Source organism: Mus caroli, unplaced genomic scaffold, assembly GCF_978045245.1.
Source record: "Mus caroli unplaced genomic scaffold, Mus_caroli_1 scaffold_17, whole genome shotgun sequence".
Taxonomy (NCBI): domain Eukaryota; kingdom Metazoa; phylum Chordata; class Mammalia; order Rodentia; family Muridae; genus Mus; species Mus caroli.
The window spans coordinates 10,155,006-10,180,000 of record NW_028227272.1 but is presented as its reverse complement, the minus strand read 5'-3'; the positions used below and the strand labels follow the sequence as shown (position 1 = coordinate 10,180,000).

The following is a 24,995-nucleotide window of genomic DNA, read 5'->3' as shown; positions in this document are numbered from 1 at the left end:
CCTCCCCTCCCCTCCCCTCCCCTCCCCTCCCCTCCCCTCCCCTCCCCTCCCCTCCCCTCCCCTCTCCTCTCCTCTCCTCTCCTCTCCTCTCCTCTCCTCTCCTCTCCTCTCCTCTCTCCTCTCCTCTCTCCTCTCCTCTCCTTTCTCCTCTCCTCTCTCTTCCTCCCCATCTTTTCTTTCTCTCCTTTCTCCTCTCTCTCTCCCTCCTCCCTCTCTCCTCTCTCTTCACTCTTCTCTTTCTTCTCTTTCTCTCTCTCCCTCCCCTCTCTTCTCTCTCTTTTCTCTCTTTTCTGTCTCTGTTCCTCCCTCCCTCCCTCCCTCCCTCCCTCCCTCCCTCCCTCCCTCCCTCCCTCCACCTCCCTTTCTCTTTCTCTCTCTCTAGCCATGTGGCACCAGAGAATGTCTTGTTTCATCTGTGTGGTTGAGTTGCTAAAGTCTGAACACTTTTTAAACTTCTACATTTCACTATACATGATTTTGTTTTCTTCCTGTACTTCTGTCCCAGTGCCTATCTCCAAAGTAGGTTTTTGTTTGTTTCATTTTGTTTTTTCTTTTTTGTTTGTCTTTACTTATGGGGCTGAAGAGATGTCTCAGTGGTCACAGCTGCTTGATGCTGGGTCATGATCCCAGCACCTATGTTGGACACTTCTAATCACCTAAATCCAGCTCCAAGGAGCCCAAAGCCTCTTTTGGCCTCTGGTCGTCTACATACAGAGTCTCTGTGTGTGTGTGTGGAGTGGGGTGTGTGTGAGAGTGGGGTGTGTGTGAGAGTGGCACACACACAGACACAGTTCTGGAAATGTGTTACTTTATTTTGCAGTGTTAAAAGTGGAGCTGTGGCCAGGCATGGTGGTGCATGCCTTTAATCCCAGCACTTGGGAGGCAGAGGCAGGTGGATTTTCTGAGTTCGAGGCCACCCTGGTCTACAGAGTGAGTTCCAGGACAGCCAGGGCTACACAGAGAAACCCTAAAAAAAAAGTTTAAAAAAAAAGTGGAGGCGTGGTGGAGGCGTGGCTGTGGCTATTCTAGACAAAAGCTCTGCCATGGCAGTGCAGGGAGTCTCCCTTCTCCTGTGGCTTATGGTGGTGAGCACCGGTGCTAGGTGTAGGTGCTAGATGCGCTGTACCATGAAGACTTACCATGACTCCATGTTTATAATGTCTCTGCAGAGGACACATTTCAGTCTGTTCCTTCAACCTGCTCCTTCAACCGGGTTCTCTGAACCTCCATCCTTAGCCCCATTGAACTAGGATGGGCACCAAGGGTCTGTCAAAGGCTGTGTGGATGCTCACCGCAGTGGCTGGACTAAGCCTTGCTTGAGACTGCGCAGGCCTTAAGCCTTACTAAAGGCTGACCGACGGACTTGTGGCTTCCTTGGGATCTGCCTGATACCCTCCTAGGAGACTCTCTTGCCGCTGGCTCTGCACCTTGCTTGGAGAACTGCTCCAAGTGGCTTATAGGATTCTTGGAGAATCTGTTTGCTTGAGTGTGGAGTGGGGGAAACTGCAGGCCTCCGAGTTTAGGCCACTTGATGGCAACGGGCTTTCCCCCATTACCCTAAGTACTTACATCGCTTTGTGCTGCTCCTGGACTCTGCTCCTCTTTTGGGGGAGGAAGTGGGTCAGCATTGAGAGTAATGGACAGCTTAGATTCCAGACCCACCCAAGTAGGTGGAGAGCAACTCCCTTCTTGGTGTTTTTCTGAGGCTAGGCATCTCAAAGGTACTTATGAATTGTCGGGGTCAGGGAGTCAAGAGTAAGGGACACAGATCAAGTGATGTTTGCTGTTTTATAGTTCCAGTAGATAAGGTGCCCCAACCTGTCTTCACAATTAGCTAGCCTAGTGGTCAGGTGGTAGTATATTGTATTCTTTTAATTTTTATTATCCTGAAGATCAGTGAAATTGAGTTAAATGCTCTTTTCTGTGTTTGTTAGTCATGTATATATCTTATTTTTTTAGCTTTATTTATTTATTTTATGTATATGAGTACACTGTCACTGTCTTTAGACACACCAGAAGAGGGCATCAGATCCCATTACAGATGGTTGTGATGTGGTTGCTGGGAATTGAACTCAGGACCTTTGGAAGAGCAGTCGGTGCTCTTAACCACTGAGCCATCTCTCGAGCCCATGTTCTATCTTCTTTCATGAAGTTTTGACTCAAAACTTTTGCCCATATTCATGACTTGTCATCATATTGAATCATACATGTTCTTTATATATTGTGGGTGCAGATTTTTTAAGGTTTATATATTATGAATATTTTTCCAGATCTTGCATTTTGTGTATGAATGTGTGTGTATTCGTGTGTGTGTGAGATGTATGTGTGCACATGTGTATGTGCATGTATGTGTGTGTATGCTTGTGTGCTAGGATCCATACTCGACCTTTGGCTTGCCCAGTAAGCCATTTACCTCCTGAGCTATCTCTGTCCACTACTTTTTCACTTGCTTAGTGGTGCCTTTTGAGGAAGTCTAGTTGAAAGTTGTTCTTCCTTGGTGTTTCCTTCTTTTTGTGTCCTTATGCAGAAACACCTGGGCTGGAGTGGGTAGTTCAGTAGAAGGATGCCATTGTAACATGCATGAGATCTTGAGTCCAACCACAACTCTAAATCCACCAGATAAGATAAAAAAAACATGTTACAAAATTTCTCCTGTATTTTCCTATTATCCTGTATTTTGTTATCATTCTAGTTCTATCTTTAGGTCTTTGATATGTGTGTGTGTTTGTGTGTGGAGCTGTACTTACCCATGAGGGCATGCATGAAAGCAAGAGGTAAATCAGACATCTTCAACCATGTCTCCACCGTACACATGAAAATGTGACTTTACTTCCTAGTGTGTATGCACGATGTGTGTGCGTGTGCAGCACAGCACTTGTGCAGAGGTCAGAGGACAAGTCCGTGGAGTTGGTTCTCTCCTGCCTTTGTGTGGTTCAGGGGACTGTACTCGTGTCATTGGGCTTACTGGCTTCCGCAGCAAGCTCTGTTACACACTGTGACATCCCAGTGGTTTGTCTACCCTCTTTTCTTTCTTTCCCGGAAGTCAGGATTTTGGCTGGCTGGTGAGACTCTGAGATCTTTCTCTACCCTCGGTGCTGGAGGAACAGATGTACACAGCCACAGATGTACACAGCCACAGATGTACACAGCCACAGATGTACACAACCACAGATGTACATGGCCACAGATGTACACACACAGCCACAGATGTACACAGCTATGCCTGACTTTGGAAGATTTATTTTTTTTTATTTCTCGATGCAAAAGCAAGAGGTTTATTTTCTGGCACATTGGGGTCAACCGTCAATCAGACCCTCAAGGCGAGTGACAAAGAAGGCGACCCCGAATGGCTATAACAAACAGTTTTTATACTTTTTAGGGGCTTGAAGATTTATTTTTATTTATGTTTATGTGTCTATGCGTGAGTGTGTGCCACACATGTAGGCCTCTAAAGACCAGAAGGGTGTTAGAACATGTGGAGCGATAGTTATGGGCCACCTGATGTCAGAGCTGGATACCAAACTGTGTCCCCTGCAGGCACAACAAGCACTCTTAACTGCTGAGCCATTTCTCCAGCCCCCATGGCTGACTTTTGGAGCTAGCTCTTACATAGCACAGGATGGTCTCAAGCTTGCTATGGACTCTTGATTCTCCTGCCTCCAGTTCCTCAGTGAAGGGGTTTATAACCACCACGCCTAGTTTTTCTCTCCTCCTCCTCTTCCTCCTCCTCCTTCTCCTCTTCTCCTTCTCCTTTCTGCTGTCTTCCCGCCCCCTCCTCTTTTCCCCTCTTCTTCTTCCCTTCCCTCTTCTTTCTCCCTTTCAAGTCTTTGATTTCAAATTTATTTCATTGCTATCTCATAATGTGAGTTTCCTGCAACTCTCAAGGAGGAAAATGTTTTCCTTTTAACATTCCATTTAAGTAAGTCATCCCCTGCCTCCCTTTGGGCTGTGTGTCATCTGCAGATTACTGCACATACGTTGTCTGTGCAACTGAAAATCCAGAGCTAGGAAAGAAGGTGACGATGACAGCTTCCAGACCCTTAACAAGCATTGGCATCCACCCTCAAATGCAAAGACAGGAAAGCACTCTCTTTCCTGCACAGGAGTGGCACCCATGTGAGATGTCTTGGCATCACCTCATCCAGTCACTCCGAAGCTCCATCTGGGAAAGGATCCACTGAGGGTGGCTCATTCCAGAGCCTGAGCAAGGTCACCCTGGTAGCGATGAGCTCTGAAAAGGACAAGCAGGTTATCTGAGGTACAGCATCAGTGTGGAGTGTTGACATCAGGTTGCTGTCAGGCTACATGTAGGAAGAGATAGAGGGAGAGCAACAGGATGGATGCGGCTGCTGCTCCCAACCACAACTGATGTGACAGAGAGCGCCTCCTCTCCAGCTATCCAAGAAAAGTTGCTACAAGACGACTTTTACTGACATTATTTGAGTTTTATTTGTGTGAATATGTATGTGGAGGGTGTGGGCCTCTGAACTCCTGGCACTGTAACTACAGGCAGTGTGAGTTGCCCAGCATGTGTGCAGGGAACTGAACTCGGGCGCTCTGCGAGAACATGTGAGAGAACACATGACGGCATGTGTTTCCTCTGAGCCATATCTTCAGCCTCAGGCACTGATTTTCTTTCAGTGTATGCCTTTGCTTTTGTGTTGACCTTCATTTATCCCCAGGAATAAAACTCTCCTCACAAGGACCATCGTGGTGCACCTACTTTGCCGACTTTCCTATTGCACGGAGCACGAAGGTGCAGCCGGGTCGGCTCTGAGGATTACGTACTTCCCCGCCGTTCACAAAATGGCCGACAGAGATAACTTAAGACAGAGATTTGTCTTGGCTCACGGTTTCAGGGGACATAATCTGTCACAGACAGACAGAAATACCTGGTGGGTGTTGAAGCTCAGTCTACAGGTGCAAGTGCCTGAAATAGCGCTGTTTATATCTTGGAGTCTTACAAAGCACAGATCAGCCAGGAAACGGAAGCAGGATGGGGAGGCAGTTCATTTGCTACGGTGCTTGCCTAGCACAGGTAAGCCATGAGTTGATCCTCAGCACTGTATAAGCTCAGTGTAGTGCTCCATGTTTGTAATCTTAGCACTGGGGAGGCAAAGGCAGGATTATAAGTACCAGGTCATCCTTATCGATATAGCAAGTTCAAGGCCAGCCTGGCCTCTTGAGGCCTTGTCTCAGAAAGCAAACAAATGTCCCCAAACAACAACATATGAAAACAGAGGTGGGCCCTACAGCTGCCCCTCCAAGCCACACCTGCCCCCCACAGCTGTCCCTCCACACCACAGCTGCCCCACAGCTGTCCCTCCACATCGCAGCTGCCCCCTACAGTTGCCCCTCCACACCCCCCCTACAGCTGTCCCTCCATGCCACACCTGCCCCTAACAGCTGCCCTGCCACACCACACCACACCACACCACACCACACCACACCACACCACACCACACCACAGGAGCAAGGCTGGTATTTGCTCTGGCTTGAGACCCTCAGTTTTGGGTTGTGTGGGGTTAGGGAACAGACAGAAACAGCCAGCTCCACACTTTTTATGACACTGTAGCCAAAGCTGACATGTATAAGGGTTTCATGTATGAGATTAAACCAAACAAATGCCTTGGGATCTTTCAGAATGATGAACTTCATAAGAAGCAGTATGTGAGTGGTCGGAATTCATTCATTGTCATGTATGTTGTCACATTTCCAAGATGCCTTGAATGATGGATGGTGTGCTTCTGCATAAAGGGAAGAACTATTCATCTTCATTTAGATGCATCCTCAGGATCTCACCGTATTGTTCAGGAAGTTTCCCCTCCTTTTCTGTGTGCTTGTGTGCTTGTGTGCTTTGTGGGTGCCTATGTGTGGAGAAGCAGGGTTGATGCATTTTTCTTATCACTGAGCCAGGGTCTCTAATCAAACCCACAGCTGCCTGCGTCTTCTGAGACTGAAACTCCTTGTGGGTAGACACACCCACTCTGTATTTAGATGGCTGCTGGAGATCTGAACTCAGGTCCTCGTGATTATGCAGCAAGCATCTAACCACAGAGCATCTCCCCAGTCCGGGATGGTACTTTGATAATTACCCAGACCATTTTTTGGCTCTCCACTGTATAAATGACTCTCCATTTTACACACACATACACACACACACACACACACACACACACACACAGAGAGAGAGAGAGAGAGAGAGAGAGAGAGAGAGATTTTCGTGAATTTGCGCTTTCTGTTGGGCCATCTTCCATGTTCATACTTACTACTCTGGATTAAAATCTAGACTTTGCAAGCTGGGCATGCAGCACTATTGGTAAAAGCTGGGTTGGGGGGAATGGGGGGAGGGGGTGGGGTTCACAGCTGGATCCCCCAGCACCACATGGACTGAGTGTGGTAGCACAGGCCTATAATCCCAGCTCTCAATGGCAGGGGAGGTACAGACAGGAAGGTCAGAAGTTCAAGGTCATGCTTAACTACATAGTGAGTTTGAGGCCAGCCTGGGCTACACAAGACCATCTCATAAAACGTCTAAAGTGGAAGAGATACCTACAGGATTAAGGATGAATCAGGTGGTGGCTTTAAGGTGACTGTTTAAAACTGTCACCTCCTGTCATCTGACACCGCCTGCTGCCTGTGCTTGGTGTGGGAGGTGATTATTTCCTGGTTGTTCTTAGCAACTTGAAAAGACAAAGGGATGGAAGGAAATAGAAGCAGAATGTTCTAGGAGGTTTATTCAGAGCCAAATCCTACCATTTGCTTTCCCCACTGTAGCTTTGACCTCAGTGCAGGGAGGCCATGAGCATGTAGGTACAAACTGAGCTGTGACAAGGTCAAACACTGGCTTAGCGGGAATGGCTCAGCAGGTAGAGACGCTGGCTTGCTGCCAAGTGTGCTGAGCCAACTCTCGTTTCCAGAACCCACAGTGGAAGGAGAGAATCCGTTCCCGAGTCTCTGTGTGCTCTGAACTCTATGTGTGCTACAGCGCTAAATTTAAGAAGGAAATGTCAAATGCTAAATGTGTCCTATTTTCTTTTTCCTCCTCATGTTACGGATACATTAGATTTTTTTCCCTGTGGAAGTCAAAATAAGGTTTTAAGAGAAGCCACGTAGTTTTGTGGCTCTTAACAGGCTGCCCTCAAGTAGGGCACTGGCTTACTGTCCCTATTGTCCTGAGTCTTGAAGGGTTTTATTTCTGGTGCTCACCTGGGTGCTTCGGCAGTCATCAAGGTATGCTGGCAAGTGCTCGCAGTCCTCTGCGAGCTTTAAAAATAGCACAAGGAAGGTCAGCAAGATGGCTCAGTCAATAGAGGAGCTTTGCCACATATCTTGTGACCACGGTTTGAATTTTGGTACCAACAGAGATGGAAGGCAAGGGGTAGCACTACAGTGTTGCCCTCTGATGTCCCCATGCGTGCAGCAGCATGTGCACACGAGCTCACACACAAGCACACTCTAATAAAAATGTTGAAAGCCACACAGGCAGGGGCTGAGATGATAGCTTGCAAGCATGGGAACTTGAGTTCACTCTCCAGACCCATGTGAAAATGCTGTGTGCTTGCAGTCCTGGGATAGGGAGGTGGGGGTCGGGGAGGGATCCCCTGGGCCTCACTGGCTGTCCAGTCAGTGAGAGACCCTGTCTCAAAGGAATGGATGATGCCCAAAGCTGGTCTCTGTCTTCTATCCACATGAACACACACCTGACCATATGAATATGCACAGGAGTGTACACACACAAATCATAAGGGAACATTTTACAAATGAAAGCCAGATTCCATGTAAGCCCATGAACAAAACCAGGGAAAACACTTGTTGCAAGTCATAGTGAGTTTTGTTTTATATTTTAAAAAATTGTAAATATTAGCATGCAACAGGACAGGTTGAAGACATTTTTACCATCTGGCCTGTTGTTCTCACTTGGTCCCTACTATTCTACCCCTTCCTCTGTCCAAATAAGCCCCTTTCTGATTTCATGCCATTTGTGTTATATTTGTGTTATATCAAATGTGAATATTCTATATACACATTTATGCATATATTTATCTACTTATATATATTTATACACACGTAAAATCAGGAGTTAACTGTAGACCCTTCATATGTGTCTGAACTGAGCTCATGTCATGAATGTGATGATGTGTTCCTTACGTTGTTGCTGTGATAACCACCCAAGACCAAGGCAGCTTAGGGAAGTTTATTTGGTTTTATGATTCCAGAGCTTGCGATGGTGGGAGCAGGTGGCTGGAACAGGATGCTGACAGCTCACACTTTGAGCCACAAGCACAAAGCAATGAGAACTGGAAATGGCTGAGTCTTTAAACTTTTCAAGCCTGCTCAGAGTTAAGTCTTACCAGAGTTAAGTCTTACCTGGCAAGACCGTATCTCCCAACCCTCCCTGTTGGGGTCCAGGGATCACTTCATGAACCACACACACACTGATCTCAGCCCGACAGGGGCAGTTTATTGAGCTCACACCCCAGGACTGGTCGGTCAGGGCCATGGTCCAGATTGGGGAACTGAACCGTGACCTCAAGTTAAGGTTCTACAGGGTTTTTTAAGCCTGAGAGTGACAAGCATCTGTGGCGAGTTATTCCACCAATCAGGATTGAGGGATAGGGGATTTCCTTAGGAACAGGCCTTTATTGTACACTTATCCTGCTCCCATTGGTTGGGGTATTCAACTGTGGCAGGGGACTTGCCTTGTTCAATATTCATGTCTTGTCTACATTCATGTCTTAACTTTCCAACCAGGATGTCAATTACCCAGGTACCCATTTCTTTCTGTCCAGTAGAATGTCAGTTCCCAGGGAGGTCATGGGAAGGTAAACTTTACTCAACCCCTACTTAAAATGGAAGTCTTATTCCAAATAGTTTATGTTAGTGCAAGTGTCTCTCTCATGTTGAGGCCCATCCCAGGGACAGCTTATGCCATAAGAGCTCATACGCAGGTATAGGAAGTGCTGCTGGGTGGTTGGTTCAGGTTCTAGCTTATTGTGGGTCACTTTACAAAGCAGATCTACTGACTTCTATCGTGATTGGTTTCCAAGGGCACAGAACAGAACACAATGTGCAATCAACCTTGGCATTAGAAAGTTTTCTATAACAGCAGAGACACATGAGGACGTTTCCTCATAATGCCAGGCTAGCCAGATAACAGTTACCTAGGCCTTAACATTCCACTTAGGCCTTAATACTCTCCAAACAGCCACTAGCTGGGGACAAGTGTTCAAATACTTTAGGGACTGTTTCCACTAAAACACCACACATAGTGACTTCAAAGTTGTGGCCATGTTCCTCCAAATGACAGTCTCTTCTTTCATGCTGGGCAAGGCCAAGGCATGCACACGGCCCTATCAGATCGTCTTCCTTTGTCTGCGGATCCCACTGCATGGCTGGTGTGACTGTGCTGCAGTGGCCAGGTCCTTGTGCAAGCTGCCTCGGATCCTTCAGGTACACACCGCTGCGTGGTGGGGCTGGGCCATGTGCTAGCTCTGTTTGTTTGTTGTTTGTTTGACACTTGCATGCTGATTTCCATAGTTCACATTTCCTACGGCCGGTTGGCTGTGGTTAAAGGTCCCCCCCTGCATCTGTTCTTGATGACAGCCATGCAAGTAGAAGGAGAAGGAGGTTTTTGTGCTGTGACAAACACCAAGCGCAACAGGGGGAGGAGAGGTTTCTGTCACCTATAGTACTGTCTCACAGTTCATCCTGAAGGAAGTCAGGACATTTAATGATAATATGAATATAGGTGGATTTAAATTTATCATTTTACTATGTACTTTCCATATCCCCATAATTTTTAGTATTTTTCTCTTTCTATTTCCTCTGTTACCTTTGGGTTTATTAATTTTTTTAAAATGTACTGTCATCTAGTCCAGGCTGGCTCTGAACTTCCTGTCTATGAGGATGGCCTTGAACTTTCTGATCCACTTGTCCCACCAGCCATCTGCAGGGACCGTAGGCATTTGCAGCCACATCTAGTTTTCCTGGTATTGGGGATTGAATCCAGGGCTTTGCACATGCAAGGCGAGCAGCCAGCCAGGTTTCACTTCCTCTCACTTGGTTTTTTATCTCTCCTCCTTGTGGTCTCTCCTCTCACTTCTCTATCCCCACTCAGGTCACTCAAAACCCACTACCTAAGCTCTCCAGTAATTGGCTGTAGCCTATTTTATTTAACCAATAGTTTTAAATTAAGGAACAAGGTTTGCATGACAAAAGCTGATAGATGTGAGAATTCATTTGTAGGCCTAGAACTTCTGTACAGAACTTAGTATCACAATGCATAGCAACAGACCAAACCTCAACAGTGTTTCCATGATTGCTGTGGATGCTGAAAACCATTTCAAGTGTTTATTACACATTTATACTTCTTTTGACAACTGCCTATCCAGTTTCCTCAACCACTTAGTAACTGGGTAGAATTTCTGCTTCCTGTATTCTGGACAATACCTTGCTGTCAGATAAGCAGTAGACAATGGCTTTCTCCCCACACTGTGGGCTGTGTGTTCACAGTGCTGGTCACTGCCCATGCAGGGCCTGAGCTTTTCATCTGGCAAGCAGTCTCACTTCCCAGTCCGTGCCACTCTTTCCTGTGCTGTTGGAACCCTTGTGAGAATGTCCTTGCCTGTGCCTGGACTCGGCATGTTTTCCCTATGAATTCTGTGGTATAGTCAAAGTTTCAGATTTTATTTTGATCAGATTCGATATTTGGAGAGAGAGGGGGCGGGGCGAGCTCCCTTCATTGGTGGCTTTGTGGCTTCAGGTTGCTCTCTGACTCCTCTGTTCTGATCCATGGTCTGCATCTCTGTTTTGTCAGATGGCTCAGTGGTTTTGAAGTCAGGCCCTGCAGTCCCTCCATATGGCTCTTACTCAATATGAACTTCAAGATTGTTTGTTGGAATCTTGAAGATTGCATGACTCTATAGCTCATTTTGTTAGTGCTTTAAAAAAACAATATTAATTTTACATTTTTTACAATATTAATTTTCACAACTTATGAACATGAGATGTGTTTCCATTTTAGTATCTAAAGACATTTTTCTAGACAGTTTTTTTTTAATTGTAGGGTTCTCGTACTTCCTTGTTTAGGCTTATTCCTAGGAATTTTATCTTGGTGAGTGATGAGTGGAACTGCTTTTCTGATTTCCTGTATATTAGTTGTTTGCGTTTTAGAGTCTTTTAAACATAGTATGGCATTGGATCATATCTGCAAATAGGGTAATCAGAAGCCTTCCCATCCTGCGTGTGTTTCTTTCCTTTCTCCAGCCTGTGGCCCTGGCTTGGACTTTGAGCTCTTCATTGAGTAGGAGTGGAGAGAGCAAACATCTCTGTCTCATTCCCCGTGTCAGTGGAACTGCTTTTCAGCCCTTCCTGTTTAGGCTTATGTTGGTGATGAGTCTGTCACATAAACCTTTATTAGGTTGGGGTACATCCCTTTTATTCCTAATTTCTCTAGGACTCTTATTATGAAATGATGTTGTATTGGCTAGTTTTGTGTCAACTTGACAGCTGGAGTTATCACAGAGAAAGGAGCTTCAGTTGAAGAAATGCCTCCATGAGATCCAACTGTAAGGCATTTTCTCAATTAGTGAGCAAGGGGAAAAGGCCCCTTGTGGGTGGGACCATCTCTGGGCTGGTAGTCTTGGGTTCTATAAGAGAGTTGGCTGAGCAAGCCAGAGGAAGCAAGCCAGTAAAGAACATCCCTCCATGGCCTCTGCATCAGCTCCTGCTTTCTGACCTGCTTGAGTTCTAGTCCTGACTTCTTTGGTGATGAACAGCAGTATGGAAGTGTAAGCCAAATAAACCCTTTCCTCCCCAACTTGCTTCTTGGTCATGATGTTTGTGCAGGAATAGAAACCCTGACTAAGACAAATTGGTACCAGCAGAGTGGGGTATTCCTGTGACAACCTGACCATGTTTTGGGGAGGACTGTGGAAGGACTTTGGAAGGTTGGGCTTGAATATCCATTCATTGTTAAGAGCTCTGTCAGATGTTTTGTAGGAGCTTGGAAGATAATGTTGAGAACAGTGCAGAAGATGGAGGCCTGGCTTGTAAAATTTCAGAGGGAAAATTAAAGACTCTTTTCAGGGCCATTGCTGTTTTGATTGTGAAGATTCTATAGTTCTGGTTAGCTGGGGCTGAAGAATCAGCTGTGATTAACAAGATACCAGAACTACTAAAGCAAAAACTTTGCATTACTGGGACTATTGATGCTGGTTAGCTGGAGCTAAGAAATTAGCGGTGATTAAGAAGAGACCAGCATCATTGAGGTGACATCTTCTGGGAAGAGTTTTCTGAAAGCACAAAGAGGCTGTGTTCCAGAGATAGACAAGGTTGTACTCCTGCTGCAGCGGGACTTGGTAATATGTAAGGGTCACCCAGGTGGTACTGGTTTTGAAGGCATGAAAGGGTCATGCAGAGCAGCTGAGGATCGGCACTGTGAGAGGGCATGGAAGGCCATTGGTGAAGGTGCAGCCTCAGTTGCAATTGAAGGCTCAGGACTGAAGGGGTCATGCAGTGTTTTGGAGATGCCAGTACCATGAGATGACCACCAAGAGCAGCAGCAGCAGTGGAGTACAGGCATCTGGAGCCTAGAGGACAACGTGTGTTCTACAAAGGGCATGGCTGGAGAAGTGACCCAAGCCCTTGGAGGAGCCCAGAAGATCGTGAGTTGGATCCCAGACATTGGTTGGAGATTGATTTTTGCTTTTGATTGTGACTGTGCCCTGGTATTTTCCCTCTTGAAGGAAGAAACTGTTTTAGTGGAGCCCACAGTTAAGAGACTTTTAATTGTAAAAGGACTTTGAATTTTAAAAGAGATGGATATTTTAAAGAGATTGAAATTTTAAGAATATGTAAAGACTGTGGGACTTTTAAAGTTATTTAGATCTTGGGGTTGAGTAAGAATGTAAGGGTTGAGGCTTACTAGTGATGTTTGTGTGTCAAGTTGACAAGGGGTCAATTGTACTGGCTAGTTTTGTGTCAACTTGACACATGTTGACACATCTGACTAAGACAGATGTTGAACTTTGTTCTTCACATCTGTTGAGATGCTTATGTGGTTTCTGTCCTTGAACATACATGTGCTATGCTCCATAGATCCTGGCTTGTGTGTGTCCCTGCATCTCTGAAGTGGAAGCAGCTTGATGGGTATGATGACTTCTTCATGTGTCTTCGGATCTGGTGTGGCAAGTATTTTATAGAGAACTTTCCTATCTGTGTTCATCAGGGAAATGACCCATGTGCGTATTCATGCTTCCCCAGAACTTTCTTTCCTTCCCTCTCTTCCCTCCCTCCCTCCCTCTTTCTTCTCCCTCCCTTCTTCCCTCTCCTCCTTCCCTCTTTTCCTCCCTCCCTTCCTTTTTCCTGGCTTCTCTTCTCCCTCCCTCCCTCCCTCCCTCCCTCCCTCCCTTCTTTCCTCCCTTCCCCTCTCCCTCTCATCCTTCCTTCCTCCCTCCCTCTTTTCCTTTTCCAGTTCCTTGCTCCACAAGTAGGCTTATATCAGGAGCTCTGCAATGGCCTTCCTTTCTTGTTTATAGAACAATTCAATGCGTGCTGCTGCGAGTTCCTCTTTAAAGGTCCAGTGGGATCCAGCAAGCAACTCAGTCCACTCTTGGGCATTGTTAGGAGACATGTGTATGTGCTCATGTGCACGAACATATGCAGTGTATGTGTGTGTGTGTGTGTGTGTGTGTGTGTGCAGGCCAGAGGTCAGCCTCACGAGTTGTGCTCTGTTTTTTGAGACAAGGTCTCTTACTGGACTGGCTGGCCAGTGAGCCCTAGGCCTCTCTTCTCTCTGCCTCTGGGGTTACGAGTGTGTGTACCTGAACATTCAGCTCTTACATTGATTCTGGGGATGAACTTAGGTCCTCATGCTTGAGCTGCAATCATTTTACAGACACTGCACTGACATACCCAATTCCATTTTTAAAAAAACCTACTGAAAATAAATGAAATAAAGTGAAAGCAAGAGCATGTGTGGAACAGTAGCGGATATGCAAGACTTACCTCTCAACAGATCGATCAAAGCACCATAACCACACACACACACACACACACACACACACACGCACACACGCACACACACGAGCTTTAGAATACACACTCTCAGCAGCCAAGCAGAGCCCTGAGAGTCTCTTAGTTACTGATTCAGTCTTGTTGCTAGCTGGAGATCTGTTCACTTATGTCTTCTTCGATTGGTTTTGATAGGCTGTGTGCGTCTAGAAAATTCTTCTAGATTTTTCTTAGAAGTTGTTAAAGACCTCCCTGAGAGTTTCACCTCTGTTTGTAGTGTACCCCTTTGTGTTTCTGATTTTGTTATCTTGTCTCTTTCTTGGTTGTTGTGGTTAAGCGCTTGTTAATCTTCATCTTTTCAAAGATCTGACTCAGCATTCCACTGATGCTTTATGTTGGTTTTCATTGATTCTTCAGTAACTCTTGGCATTCGGATACTTTAGAGTATAGCTTGTTCTTGTTTTCCCAAGACCTGGGATGCACCATCAGGCTATTTATTTGCAGTATAGCCTTTTTTTTTTTTTTTTTTTTTCAGACAGGGTAGTCTGGTCTGTGTAGTCCTGGCTTGTTCTGGAATTCACTCTGTAGACTAGGCTACCCTTGAACTCACAGAGCGCTGCCTGACTCTGCCTCCTGAGTGCTAGGATTAAAGAACGCCACCATGACATGTCGGACTTTCTGATGCAGTCCCTCAGACCCACAACTATCCCAGAGTTTCAGGTATGCTATGTTTTCATTGGACTCTATGATATTTTAAAACCCCCTCCCTCATTTCTTCAATGATGGTCTGATCATGTGAGAATCTAGTGTTCAAAAGCTGGAGATATAGCTCAGTGGTAGGGCAGCGTGCTTGCATCCCATGGACAAGGGCCTGGGCTTTATCTTCAGCTCTACAAAGAAAATGTGTATGGTTCAATGGTCTCATGTCTGTAATGTGTTTTCTGAGTATCAAATTCTAGGTGTACCCACTATATGATGAGATATGAGAAGTTATTTCAGGTTTTTGGTTTTTTTTTTGTATTTAAGACTTGCTTTGTGGCCTACCTTATGATCTATTTTAGAGAAAACTCCTTGGCTGCTGAGAGTGTGTATTCTAAAGCTCGTGTGTGTGTGTGTGTGTGTGTGTGTGGTTATGGTGCTTTGATCGATCTGTTGAGAGGTAAGTCTTGCATATCCACTACTGTTCCACACATGCTCTTGCTTTCACTTTATTTCATTTATTTTCAGTAGGTTTTTTAAAAAATGGAATTGGGTGTGTCAGTGTTTGCCATATAATATTTACTATCCTTACATTTTTGTAGTGTCTCATTCCCTGGGACAGGTAGTGAATTAAAAGTCAGATTTCACTTACTGATTTTAGATGTGTGTGACAGGTGTATGTGGGATGCACATGCCACCGTGGTTCACTGGTAGAGACCAGAGGACAATGTCAAGAGTTAGGTCTCTCCATCATATCAGTTGCCGCAGGCACGCTCAGGGCAGGGCCTTCTCACTGATCTCTTCTGATGAGCTTGGTTGTAGCTTGTTTCTGCAAGCACAGATTGGCACTTCTGATGTCTTCTGCCTCTCCTTGGTTGGTGTGGCTTCCCACCTTTTCAGTTCACTTTTGCCAATGAGCTGCGGCTCTGGCAGGGAAGAAAGTTAAATCTTGTGGGTTTTTTCTAATATTTAAAATTGTGTTTGTCTAAGTGTGTGTGCCATCACACACATGTGGAAGTCAGAGGACAACTTGTGAGAACTGGTTCTCTTCTTCCACCATACGGGTCCTGGAGATTGAACTCAGGCTTCCAGGCTTGGGGGCAAGTGAGCCATCTTGGTTATCAGATCTTTAAAGTTACATTTATTTGTTTACCCATCCATCCATCCATCCATCCATCCATCCATCCATCCATCCATCTGTTCATCCATTAAATGTGTGTATGCAAGACAGAGGCAGCATAAAAAAGGCTGAAGGCTAATCAAGGCTGAGATGAGCCTCAGTATTGGCATAGTTTACTAAGCTATAGTCAGTTGTATTTGCAAAGTATGAACTTTTTAAGTCCAAATCTATTTTGTGAATGGGTTTTCTTTCTCTACATGAGTCCTGGGGAATTGAATTTAAATTGTCAACCCTGGCAGCACTGGGCAGTCTTGCAAGCTGAAATCTCTATGTCTAAGTGATCAACCTAGATTAAAGGCCCCTTCTTTCTGGGCATGACATTTGATTCTGGTACTCAGGTGGCAGAGGTTTGTGGATATCCATGGGTTTGAGGCTAGTTTGGTAATAGTCAGAGCTACCATTCATCGACTCCTACAGAAGGATCTGTGTCCCCACTGGCTCCCCAGGAGCAGGGAGCATCTGTGTCCTCACTGATTACTGCTAAGGCTCTGTGACACACACCCCCACCAGTTGGGGCCTTCAGCAGTTGGTGAACTCAGCAAGATGCCTCTTTTCTCATTTTTGCATACTTTCTTGTCACATAAACAAACAGAAAAGCTAGGCTGTGACGACTAGGCTGTGACGACTAGGCTGTGACGACTAGGCTGTGATGACTAGGCTGTGATGACTAGGCTTCTGAGTCCTGTGAATATTAAAACTGGCACCCAGCAGAACCATTGAGGTCTGACTGGCACCCCAGGTGGCCTGGAACCCTGCTGCTCAGCAAGTTCAAGACCAGTCTTGTATGCAGAACGAGTGTAGGACCAGTCAGGTCAACTTAGTGAGACCCTGTCTGAAAATAGCAAGGAGAGGTGGGATGTAGCTCAGCTCAGCTTGTAGGGTGCTTGCCTGGCATCTCCAGTACTACATACTTTGGGTGCAGTGACATATGGCTGTAATCCTGGCACTTGGGAAGTGAATCTAGGAGAATTAAATTACATGTGACTGAAAGGATGACATAAACACCATTTGTCTCCATTTAAGAACCAGGCCTGATTTCAAAAAAAGACCGTAAGATACCAGCTCCAGGAACAGACCATAAAATCCAGAAAACCCCCTTCCAAAGAACACCCTGGGGATAACCATAAAAATGGGGAAATAGCTTATCTCAGAATGGGCCATCTCTGCTGGGCAGCCCTATCTCATCCTATGGTTAAACGTTCATGACATAGGAATGCAGACCACTGACCACTTCCCCAGCACCCACCAATGAAATTTTAGATTACCCAATTCTTATAGAGAGTTCCCCTGGTTCCCTATAAGAAGGCCTGCATGCATGCCTTTGTCCGGGGTTGCTATTTTAGAGAATGGTTGACCCCTGCATACTGGATGCTTCTGCAGAATAAGTGCTCTTTGTCTTTGCACACTGAGTCTGGGGTCTTCAGCGATTTCTCAGACTCTTGCATGACTACTTGAGGAAAGGAAGAGAGGGAGAGAGGAAAGGAAGAGGGGTGAGAGGGCAGCAGAGATAGGTAGGCATAGAGAGACACTCAGAGACAGAGAGAGATAGGGAGAGAGAGAGACATGCAGAGAGAACTTTGGGGTTCTGGGGTGGGGGTGGAGGAGACAGCAGCAGCTGCTACTATAGGAGGATGAGAGAATGGGAACGCCCAGAATTATGGGGTCAGGTGAAACTGTTGATTACCTCTGGTGTCCAAGCATCTTGATGAGCCTCCTGTCTTCGATACTGCTTGGATATCACGTGGATTAGCTGTCTTAGTAAGGGTTTTTACTGCTGTGTAAGACGGCATGACCAAGAACACTTATAAAGGACAACATTTAATTGGGGCAGGCTTACAGGTTTTGAGGTTCAGTCTATTATCATCAAGCCAGGAAACACAGCAGCATCCCTGCAGGCAGAGTGCTGGAGTTCTACATCTTCATCCAAAGGAAACCAGGAGAAGATTCACTCTCACGTGGCTAGGAGGGTCTCAAAGCCCACCCCCACAGTGACACACTTCCTCTGACAAGCCTACACCTACTCCAACAAGGCCATACCTCCTAATAGTGCCACTACCTCGGCCAAGCATATACAAACCGCCACACTAGCCATCTGTGACAATGTAGCCATTATCAATTAGCAGCCATCACTGTAAAGCTTTGGCGCTGAAGGCTCCTAATATACTCAGCAGACTTTGCCCAATACCTCAGACTTTCTAAAGCTCAGTACTACCAGAAAACAAACATAAAAACAAACAAAAAACCAGTGATTTGTGGGGGATTCTACTGCCTCAGGCCAGTAGCCCTAGAGCCTGTGGTCTCCTATAGGCCCAGCCCCAATTTCTGGGTGCTTCCTTTGTGGATCCCTTCCCACAGGGCAACCCCAGTGCTGAGCTCACTGCCTTGCAGAGAAGGCAGGGCACAGTTGGTCTCCAGGGAATCTGCCCTCATCCAAGTTTCCTCTTGAAACCTACCCCTAGTGTTCCAGTTTTGTTTCAGGTAAAGTATCATCCTACAGGCAGGGGCATCTGTAATAAGTGGGACACTGCAGACAGTTCACTAATTTGTTTACTGTTCTCTTGCACCCAAGATACACAGGTAACTATCTTCTGCAACTGTTGACCAGCCTCCTCTGTCACACATATAGTCACATCAATTGTCACTGTCAACTAAGCTTACCACCTTTTGGTTTCTTCTAATTCAAGAGGGGAGTTAAACATTGTAAGGGTAGTTTTGATTGATGCTAAGGTCCTGTTCCTCAATTGGTTCTTGATCTATCAGTAAAGAAACCCATGGGCCAATATGTTGGGCAGAAGGTACTGGCGGGACTTCCAGGTCCCCGGATTAAAAAGATGCAAGGAAGGAGTTTTGCTATGCTTTGGAGGGAGAACACAGCAGCCATGTGAGGTCTCAGGAGGAGGTGGGGCCTGTGGCCACTACTACAAGCGGGTGGTCAGGGATGTTTGGCAGGGCTAGATGGGACTAGCCACAGACGTTTAGGGCAAGTGGAGAGATGGAGATAAGAAATTGATAAGGGCAGGCTTTTCCTGGTGGGAGATAGTGGTGCCCAGCAATTTGCCAAGAAGGTAAGTTGAAAAGGAACAACTGTGGGTGTATTTTTTATCTGTGTATTCAAGGGAAACTGGGTGGGGGCTGGTAAGCACCCCTTCCCGGAGCAAAGGAAGGTAGAGCAAAGTTACACACAACAAAACATTGTCTGATTTAACCATGGGCTTGCGGCTGAAATGCCTCTCCCCTACTTACTAACTTCTAAAGATCATTCTATATGGACCATAAAGTTCTTGTATGTAGGTAGGTGCTTTTGAGACTTTGCTGAACTGAAGGACTCAGTTCTGGGTGTGTGGAAGTTTTGTTGGTGTGGTTGTTGCCATCAGAGAGGAGCTCTCACTGTGGACACTGTGTGTCCATGCTGTAGCAAGGACCACATAGTTTAATGTCTCTTACTCAGTGGTTCTTGATTCTGTGGAGAACAGAGCATGTCTAGATAGTCAGGCTGAGGTTAGTGGGCACCTGTGAGCTTCTGCTGTGTGAGGACATGAGGTGAACAGCCTACTTTCTGCTGGCCCTCTTGCTGTTTGGCTGGGAGTTATTCTGAAGATGCTGTCCTGCCAGAGGCTGCTCCATCTCACAAGTCTACAGCACCTACAGTGTATTTCTCTGCACACACAAAATCATGGTACATCAAAATGTTTTTTTTTATTTGAGACACAAAAATGCAAAATTGCTGAGATATCAAACATTTCCCGATCAGCTACAATACTGCCACTATGTACAAAAGATCCAATGATAAATGCGCACACATATAAAAATACAGTCTGCATCGCCTATGTACAGTACAAGTGCAAATGTATGGCATTCGGACACAGTACAGAATCGAGTCAGGGGTGCAAACAGCAAGTACAAAGGCATCATGGTTTGTCTTTTAAAAACAACATAAAGGCAACACACGAATGGACCCCCGATTGCCATGATTTTCTGTTCATTAAACAAGTGCTTCAGCAAGCATGGTGTTTTCTCCTTTCTTGTCAGGAAGTGAGATGCTAAGACATTATGTGAAGATGAAAAGAAGAGAAACACCTGCGTGTCCATTGCAAGCAACAGATAACTAACCTTGACAAACAAGAAAATAATTCAGCGTTGCTACCAAGAATGTTATTCTTAAACCAACAAAACAGCTCTATGCTATTTTACAGGAAAACAAGTAAGAAATATCTACATCTCTGTGAAAATTATAACCTTAGATGGAACCTTTTGGGGTCTGACTTGAGAACACATTAGTCTCAAAATTTAAAAGTGGCTGCTTTTGGCAAATACCTGGCGATGCCTTTGGTTCCTTTAAACATTTTGGATTACTAATGGTTTCTTGAGGTCAAGTGCTTTTGATGGATCCAAACCCTTTTCTAAACCTTCCTCTTCCGTCGGTGGGTGGGTTCCTCACAGCAGAAAGTCGAGGTAAGAGAACTGGGCGGCTTTCCAGTGAGTCTGTCCACTTGCTAAAGCTTTGTCTTGGGCGTTGGCATAAAGCTTCCCTTTCACTGCCAGTGTCTCCGATGATTCCAGACAGCACCTAGTAGATCTGAGATTGCCAAGCTGCTGTCACAAGCTTGGGACACCTCCACCCCCCAGAGCCATTGGCCTGAGTGGAGGGTAAGAGCTTCTTGTAAACACGTGCAGCTTTTTGAACCGTAGGCTGTAACTAAAAGACACAGGGGCACTTTGGGAAAAACAACCTGCTCACTCCCAGTCACCGGACAAATAAAAACAGAGCCCAGAGACTGTTTAAATGAAAGAGATCGAAGGTTTGAACCAGGAAACAAAAATGACTAGATCAGAACTGCTACTTTCCAGTTTTGACAGAGATCTTTTACAATTAGCTGAATGTTCACGATGATGCTCTCCAAACACTCCTGTGAGCACAAGCGGTGTTCCCTGATAAACCTGCCCTGCCTTCCAGTTAGAGTGCCGGGATAGCCTGGAGTTAATGGTCCTCTGCAGCAGTGGGTCCCTGTGTACTTAATATCCCCAGTGTTGTGTGTGTTGTGTGATGTGATGGACAGAGGCCGGCGAGGATGCTTGACTTTGCTGGCCCTGACCTGGTTGCTCTGCTGGCAGAATTCAACAGCCACTCTCAGCTTTCTCTGCAAATCCTGGTGGCAATGGAGTCCCCAGCCTTCTACCAGAAAGAACTTCTGCAACTGGCCACTGTGGGAACAGTTCAGGGTGTAGATAAGATGGGTCTCCTCTTGGCCACTTCCCAGAGCCAGGTCTGCTGTGGAAAGTAAAATGGCTGCCCTGCCTGGAGGGACAGCTACCTCCTCAGCTGTCACTGCACAGACTACTACAGTAACTATGAGAACAGCCTTGCTGCCTGGAAAAGTGGCTCTTGAGGCTCCAGTCCACTCTGGTGACCCTCTTACCCACCCGTCGCTGACTGCGCAGGGTGACAACACTGCCCCATTTCCCAGACTCTGCAAGAGCAGACCTGGCTATCTGGAGTATAGCATGTGGTCAAAGAACCATGGAGCTTTTGAAAAGAAAGTCTAAGTCTTAGAAAATACCTGTGTGAAATGAACGGAGATGATATGTGAGCAAAAAGCTGCATGACTCAGGGTGCCTGTGTGCTGACTGCATGCCTGAGGGAGTACTGCCGCAGCCTCAGAGGCTTCCGAGAGAGGCCTTGCTGAAACGTCACAGCCACGTCAGCTTTCTAGAAGCCATGGTGCAATTATTTCCACTCCTCCTACCATGGTAAGACAACTGGAAGTCTGTACCTCAGAAAGTCAAGTTGATACCACCACACTGGGATGCTGCAGAAGAGGGAGACTGGGGTTGGACACTACTGAGACACTCTAGGCTTCTAAGAGGAATTTTCTTGGCAACATGATACAAACAGAAGCCTACACTACACGTGTACCCTGTACATACAAGTGGGAACTTAATGGGCTCTCTGACCTGTGTTTTAATGGCTGTGAAATAACTGTACACCTATTTGCAGGTGTCTCTGTATATAGAGATAAGAGCACAACTTTTGGGGGTCAGTTCTGTCCTTCTACCACATGGGCTCTGGGGCTCAAGCTCAGCCTCTCAGGCTTGTTGGCAGGCCTGACCTGCTGAGTCATCTTGCTGGCCTGAAACTAACTTTAAACAACAAATTCGTCTTCAGATTCACACCATTTCCAATGCACTCACTGTGGTCTAGGACTAGGTCAAGAGGCCTTTTTATAGAGCGGTCTTTGGTCATGACACATTGATGTGAGCCTATGGGAAAGATGCCCACGTTTGTCCAGAACGTGTGCAAGAGGTCTAGCAAGTGTCGCTCATGTCACTGGTGTCACATGTACCTACAGGATGCTCGAGCCAGGGGACTAGGGCAAGGAATGCTGTGAGGGAGTTGGCTGTGAAGCCACTGGCTGGAGGCCCCTTGCCTTCTTAAGAAATGGGAGGGATCCTGATGGACTGAAGGCTGGATGGGATGGGCACATGAACAACTGAGATGACCTCCTCTGTACCCACTGTGTTTGGAGATTGTCTTTCCCGTGGCAAGCTTCAAAATAACTTAAAAAGCAATAGAAGGGACTTGAGGGCTAGAATGTTGTGTCTACTCACAACTCTTCTACAGGAGAAAACACACTAATAGTAATTATGGGCTTCGAGAAACCCACTGATACTTGATACTACTTTAAGTGGACACTCAAAGCTGGAGAGAAAGGACTAAAGCTCTCCACCAAAACCTAGAGCTGACATTGCCACGGGGAGCACGCCTTCCCAGGTCCTCAGCTGCGGCACATGCAGCTGTGCAGCAGAGCCGACCTCAGGAGGCTTGGTCAGATGACAGGATCCATCTACTCGAGTGTTGGTGCCTCCCAATACAGACCTACCAGATTCTAAACAAGAGGATTACCTGAGCTCAGTGGGCCCTGCCCATCAGAATGCCAAACTTCAGTTGAGAGAGCACTGTTTGTCAGAGGTTAAAGCCAGGAAAAGGGACCATTTTGATCACTGGGGTAAAACCTCCTCAGAAATGATTAAGGTTCTCTTTAGATGCTGGGTCAGGATACTGCCTGGATGTGCTGTGGAAGAGACACGTGGATTGATGTAGGAAGCCCACCGGGCTCAGGTTAAAGGGGATGGGAAGGGGATAGGATGAGGGCTGTCACTGAATAAAAATCCCATACTCTGGTCAGTTATTTACAATTTGTCAATAACTAAATCACTAGATCAAGAGTTGTGGAAATTCTGTGGCAGTTGGCATCTTAAACAATTCTTAAATCACTTGATAAACATAACTTTTCTGTTACGGATCAAGGGGAAAAAGAGGAATAAAACCTCCAGTTTTTTAGGCTTAGACTTGAGAACAACTGAGAGCAGGCAGTTACAAGCCTATGCAATGAGAACCAGGGAGCTGATGACAGGGGGTTGGTCTAACCTGTGCTCAAGGCCCACACCTTCCATTAACTCATTAAGTTGAGAAGGAATTTCATGCTGAAGCCTTTTTTGGTTCTTTGAGATGGGCATGGTCACCTGAGAGAGTCTGTCGGCAAGTCTTCAAAGATGGAGACACTGTGTGGCTCAGTACTCTAGAGATATCTGACTTATTACAAGTAGGACCAGTTGACGCCATCTTTTTACTCTACCAAAGACTGTAGAGGTCACAAGGTCAAAGCACATTCCAATGTCTAACATCACAGGAGAATCAACCTTATTCACCCAAGGCCACTGGGGAAGCTGCAGCACTATCAATGTATCTGGACTCTATACGCTGGGCTCTTGTGTGACAGTATCTTGTAGACATGTGTTGATGGTAAAATGTTCATTTTGATTCCCAAATTCACAAAATGACCTATGACATCACACAATCACGCAGATTTCAAAATGGGAATCAGAGCCTCTGGCTGGAAGCTGCTGCTGGCTGCCCAGAGTGCTCAAGTGCCTCTGCCCTTGCTATTGATCTGCCGTAGGCCACTCTAAGGAGCACATGTGCAGTGGCTCTTCCCCTCCCTCCCTTCTGGGTGGCCTGGTGTTTCAAGTTGAGCTGCTTGCCTCTTATTAGGGCCATGAGGTGACCACAGAGGATAAAAGGTGGCTGATGACCAGAGCCTAGTGCCACTTCCTGACCTTTGGCTTTATCTAAGGCATTTCACAAGGGCTCTGCATACAACTGTCTCTGTGGAGTCTTTCATACTTGGCTTCCAGGCTGTGGTCTTCCTTTTTGTCTGTGACGATGTATTTTAACTTCGACAGTGCAGCTATGGCTCCAGCTATAAACACTGGCCTCTCAGGATTGTTTCCATGTTTCCAAATCTCACGAGCTCTGAAACAAGAGACCTGTGACCTTAGTCCCATGGCAGTGGCAGGTCCTGTGGGTCCAGAAAATCAGCAGAGAACATGCTTGGCGCAGTGGTACTCAGAGGAGTGAGCCCGGAGGATGTGGTGGGCATGGTAATGTCTAGCCACTCCATGTTGTCCAGGTTGGAGTCTGACAGGTCAAGAGATAGACAGGGGGTCCCTGACACCAACTGGGTCTCAGAGGTCTCCATGGGAGAGTGAGACTGGTACAGCATGCTGGAATGACTCAGCAAGTCGTTCTGCAGATCCTCGATCAGAGAGAACGACTCTCTATCCTCACTGCTGTTCTGCAGTGGGGCAGTGTCAGTGGCCGAGGGCAAAGTGCCATCCAAAAAGGCTTCTAGCTGGTTCTCTAAGCTGGCAGATAAACTGTTCACAGGTTCTAAGGATACAGGTGGTGCTATTTGGACCTGGGGCGGTGGTCGAGATACCACGGTATTGACTGGCATTGTGGTGATGCTGGCTGTCACTGGTTTCATCGTGGAAATTGGAGAAGGCTCTTCTTTTATTGGGAAGGAAATCTCTGTGCAGAAGAATTGATGGTGTTAGTAAGTATTTGCTGCCATTGAACTATATTAGTGACTATTCTGTCATCCTTTCTTACATCTTAGAGGCAGAGACAGCATGCTCTAATTCTTTTTAAATTTAATTTAAAAAAGTCATTATAGTTGGATGGTATTTCAGTTTGTCAATACAGTCTAGAAAGTTAAAAAACAGACACAGTGCACCTTATCAATAACGCAAGGCTGAAGTC

General features: G+C 46.1%; 1 protein-coding gene across 4 annotated transcripts in view; it reads right to left on the bottom strand.

Annotated features, from left to right (window-relative positions):
• Window positions 1–19,551: 19,551 nt before the first annotated feature.
• Mrtfb (myocardin related transcription factor B) overlaps window positions 19,552–24,995 on the bottom strand; it is a 167,245-nt gene continuing 161,801 nt past the window's right edge. For all 4 annotated transcript variants that reach the window (XM_029470662.2, XM_021184572.3, XM_021184573.3 and 1 more), the window contains one exon: window positions 19,552–24,764. In XM_029470662.2, the coding sequence (XP_029326522.1) occupies window positions 24,229–24,764 (536 nt within the window). In that variant the 3' untranslated portion in view covers window positions 19,552–24,228. The remainder of the gene's footprint in view (window positions 24,765–24,995) is intronic.